Source organism: Toxorhynchites rutilus, chromosome 2 (genome assembly GCF_029784135.1).
Source record: "Toxorhynchites rutilus septentrionalis strain SRP chromosome 2, ASM2978413v1, whole genome shotgun sequence".
NCBI classification, from domain to species: domain Eukaryota; kingdom Metazoa; phylum Arthropoda; class Insecta; order Diptera; family Culicidae; genus Toxorhynchites; species Toxorhynchites rutilus.
This window is the reverse complement of record NC_073745.1, coordinates 23,311,250-23,315,900: the sequence shown is the minus strand read 5'-3', so window position 1 is coordinate 23,315,900 and position 4,651 is coordinate 23,311,250. Positions and strand designations below refer to the sequence as shown.

At 38.6% G+C, this 4,651-nt stretch overlaps 1 protein-coding gene across 1 annotated transcript; it reads right to left on the bottom strand.

Moving 5' to 3' along the window:
* Window positions 1-523: 523 nt before the first annotated feature.
* LOC129771546 (uncharacterized) lies at window positions 524-2,197 on the bottom strand. Its single transcript, XM_055775296.1, has 2 exons — window positions 1,757-2,197; window positions 524-1,677 (listed from the first exon to the last, which is right to left on the bottom strand). The coding sequence occupies exons 1-2, from the start codon at window positions 2,153-2,155 to the stop codon at window positions 1,348-1,350; spliced, it is 729 nt and encodes a 242-aa protein (XP_055631271.1). The 5' UTR covers window positions 2,156-2,197; the 3' UTR covers window positions 524-1,347.
* Between the last annotated feature and the right edge of the window lie 2,454 nt (window positions 2,198-4,651).

Here is a 4,651-nt window from a genome sequence, read left to right as displayed (position 1 = left end):
CAACATTGATGTATTCTGGGTCATTGAAAAAAATGCATCGAAATACTATTTCTTCACATGGTCGGGAATGACGGACATCTGGAATGGGTAAGACGGACACTGAGGTGGGAAAGATGGACACTTACGGAAAAGTTGTAGTTTTTGTACGTATTTTAGTGTTTTCAGCATTGGAGAGTGTTCTTAAATTACGCTACGATTCGAAAGGCTACTCATGTTGTTCGTGGACAGTTTCATCCTTGGAAGGGAACGACAGAAGAGGTCAAATACATACACTACATGCAAAAATTTCTGGATTTTTGCGGGCCATTGTCCTCGCAAAGGAAGGAAAAGGATCTGAAATAGCCATCAACCTGTCCACGCATATTTTAAATGACCTCCTAAGAAGACGATAATTCATTTGTAAAGTTTAATGATACACTTAAAAATATTTCAAAACGAAAGTTTATTTATAAAGCATTAAAAACAATTCATCGCTGGTTTAAGTTCATTTGAGTATTTAAATTAGTTCAATTTTCAGTGGGAATAAAAAAATAAGAAAAAAAGAAGAATCAAGAGCAGTTCTGACAAATAGTTGCAGCAGAAGTAAAGCATTCAGCGTGGAACCATGAAAGGCATTGTAAGCATATTGTCCAACCTGTCCCGAAATCTGAATCAGAAAACTGGCTTCCGCATTTCTCGCATAGATTATCAGATGAGGTGTCCCCTTTGCCCTGATTTTGCTTAGGCTTCTTCGAAGAGCGTTGTTTTTGTTCTTTTTTGATGGATTTAATGTCTTTCGATGCTTTCGCCTTCTTCAAAGTGTCAGCGTATTGAGCAGACGTTATGTCATCTGCCTTTTCTGCTTGGCGTTTTCTCTTCGTGACTCTCGGGGTGACCATTTTCGGTAACGGAAGTATGAACACCGGGTTATTGGCCGTTGAGATGCTGTCCGGTTCTGCGAAATCAGCCATGATGTCTTCGGGATGTCTTCTTCACGAAGAATCTCAGGATCGGATTGATCAGTCACCGTGGCCGGGGCAAAGTCATCATCGGAAAAAATATTGCGTTCAAATGGCCAAATTCCTGTTTTTTCGAACCCACTCTCAGCAATTTCCGTAGTGGCCGCCTTGAAGAATGTAGGTTTCATGAGCTCGGCAACGTCATATTGGCTGATGACTTTACCTGGATTCTGTTGTAGGAAACGCTCTACTTCCTGTGCGTAGTACGTCTTGAAAGGTGCCATAAAGGATACATCAAGCGGTTGAAGTTTGTTGCTAGTGTGAGGTGGTAAAACTAGAACCTTAACAAAGTTAGCTCTAGCTTTCTCGGTAAAAGCTAGGTTCTTCGTGTGCGACGAGTGGCCATCAATTATGAGCAAGGCAGGCCATCAATTATGAGCAAGGCAGGACTGTTCTCAGAAGGTTTTACATGCTCCAAAAAGTGATCGAACCACTCATTGAATATTTCGACCGTCATGTAACCCGATGCATTACAGGCAAATTTGCTTCCACGTGATGCCCCTTTCTTCAAAACTTCGTGCATTCGCATGCGAAGAAAAATGAAGAACGGCGGATAGTGCTGTCCGGTTGCGGACATGCACATTACTGCCGTAGCTGTTTCTCCGCGTTCCGCAGATGTAATACCACCAACCTGTTTTTTGCCTTTCAATGCCGCTACCTTAGACTTCTTCGGAGGAACCTGTAAGAAAGTATGAATAAAAAATTAAACTGATTTTTAAACCAACTACAATGCCAAAACAAATACTAATGGTACAAACACTAGTCTCATCGGCGTTCAAAACACGATCTGGCGTCAATTTGGGATCTTTCAGCGCTTCTTCCAGCAAATCGTAAAACGCAGATACTGCTGGCTTATTGAAGCCTCTGGCTCGGGCGGCAGAGGTAGCTTCAGGTTTACGGAACGACAATGTGGGATTTGGCAACATATGTTGTACCAGTTCCTCTTCTTGTTGAGAATTGAATACGGAATCAAGAGGTCCTAGCCGAGTTGATACAGTTGGACTTGTGAGGTGGTGAATCAGTGTGGATCTTGGAATTGCGTAACTTCTTGCTGCTGTCTTCACCGGCGATCCACTTCTTACAGCCTTAATGGCTTGTTCCAACTGCTGAGCGGTCCTTGACTGCCGGTTACTCTTGCGCTTGTAATTTGTAGGCATCTTTATAGTAAAACCAAAAAGTTTTGTTAAATACCCTAGGAAAATACTAGTGTCCGTCTTGCCCGAACTGGCAGCTTTTTTTTCGAATGACCGTAGCTCTTCCTATAAGCGTTGAAAAACCTCTGATTTATCACTGGATAGTTAATGATGGACTAAATAAACACTTACCCGTTGGAGGAACACGTAAAAAACAAAAATCACGAACTTTTCGCTATTTTCTACGGAGTAAAAATTACATCGAATGGTGCACCCGCGAAGATAATTTTTGTTTTGTTTACAAGCTTGACAGTTCGCTAGCTGGAAATCAACAGTGTGTCTCGAAAGTATTGATACGCTTTATTGAAAGTATTTGCATAACTAAAATATTTCAAAAAAAATTAGTTAATGAAATATTACAAGTGTCCATCTTACCCGCAGTGTCCGTCTTTACCTACTTTTCCCTAATGTTTTCCTTCGGTCCTTCTCTCGATCGTTTACGAAATTATATTTGAATTGCCTAATTCTTTCGATTTCTTACACTTGTAGAATCTTAGGAACAAACTATATGAAATGGAATTGAATATTTCTTGTTGAGCGGAGAAACACGACATCCCATTCGGGCATGTCGATAAGCTGATTAATGTTCTTAAAACACTCAATCTTGATTCCAAAGTTTTGCCAATTATAAGATGAGACCGAACGGAGGCTGCTTCTTTCTCGAATGGGGCAAATGCATCAAATCATCGCGAGAAGCTAAAAGACAAAATAAAAACTAGGGCTTTTCAATCATTATTAAAAAGACTACCGACTTGGGAACCATGAAAACGTTGGCGATGCGGGGATCAACGAACTGAAACTGTGAACTGGACGAGAGCAGACGAATAACTCAAGGACCAACTGCCGCAATAAATCGTCAAACGGATGAATGTCATTCAGAATGAACAAAAACTATTAGAACCAGTCTGTCCATGATGTTCTTTTTCCATGCGTTGACAGTTAATCAGATTTGAATTATTACTTTATTTAACTACTTTTCAATTCATTACAAGCACAACATTTTTGTGTATGTCAAAAATATAGAAATTAAATAGAGATATATATTATAGGGTATACACTAGGGTCATTGCCATTGCATGGAAAAAAAATTATCGATTTAGGGGTGCCTTAAAGCGCTTTAAATTTTTATTTTTTCAATCTAGAAAATCTTCCAAGGGGAGAGTAAATGGATTTTTTTCGATGCCAAATAACTTAAAAATGCATAAAACGTCGAGATCTGGTGTCATCTTGGCCGAAAATCGACCTTCTGGGAGCCGGAGTGCCACTGAAGGTATGGAAAAAAAATAATCATCGAGTTTAAAGAACCGACCATGTACATTTTGTTTAATGGCACAAAAAATGACTTGTGCAAAGTTTCAGCTCAATCGAACAATCGAACATGATCAAAGCGCTCAAAGTTTTGATTTTTATCCTCGAAAATCTTCCAAAATGAAAGTAAAAGAAAATATGGAAAGTCGAAAAAAAAATTCAATGCCGAATGACTTAAAAATGCATAAAACGTCGAGATCTGGTATCATCTTGAAAATCGACCTTCTGGGCCTTTTTTTTGTGCCAATAAACAAAATGTACATGGTCGGTTCTTTAAACTCGATGATTATTTTTTTTCCATACCTTCAGTGGCACTCCGGCTCCCAGAAGGTCGATTTTCGGCCAAGATGACACCAGATCTCGACGTTTTATGCATTTTTAAGTCATTTGGCATCGAAAAAAATCCATTTACTCTCCCCTTGGAAGATTTTCTAGATTGAAAAAATAAAAATTTAAAGCGCTTTAAGGCACCCCTAAATCATGTCCGATTGAGCTGAAACTTTGCACAGGTAATTTTTTGGGCTAATAAACAAACATGAGACATGATCGGTTTTTAAAATTTGATACGAACATTTTCGCTGCTACCCTGCTTTACACGTTGCGCAATGTAACAATCATATTTTGGCAGAAGTGTAAACTTCTATTACACTTCAATGAAGCATTGTATTTTTGTTACAGTGCACATGCTTGCTGACGATACATAAATACCATAAAAAACGTCAAATCAATAATAACTACGCCAATCAATTATGCTAAGATTGTGCCTTAAAATTGGACCTATAAATTTAATTCTGATTTCAATACAGATTCACTGGAAAATAACTAAGATGAATGATTTTCAGACGAAAAAGTTGATGGGTTTGAGCCTAGGGGCACGGACGGGATCTTGACATAGGACTGTGATTGTGTGTAGTAATTACATTTAAATTGAGTTTTTCATTGTTTAAAATCTGTATTTTTTTTCTCTTTTGGTACATCAAATGGATGCCCTGGAAAAACCGTTTCCTATATGTCCTTGTATCTTTTAAATGGGTTAAATGACATAACGTGGTAGAATTCGTTACCGCATTCTGTTCATAAAAGTACACAAAAATACCATTAAAGCCATTACCACCCTATTCTTCTGTTTATACAATAAAGCAATGCAGAAGA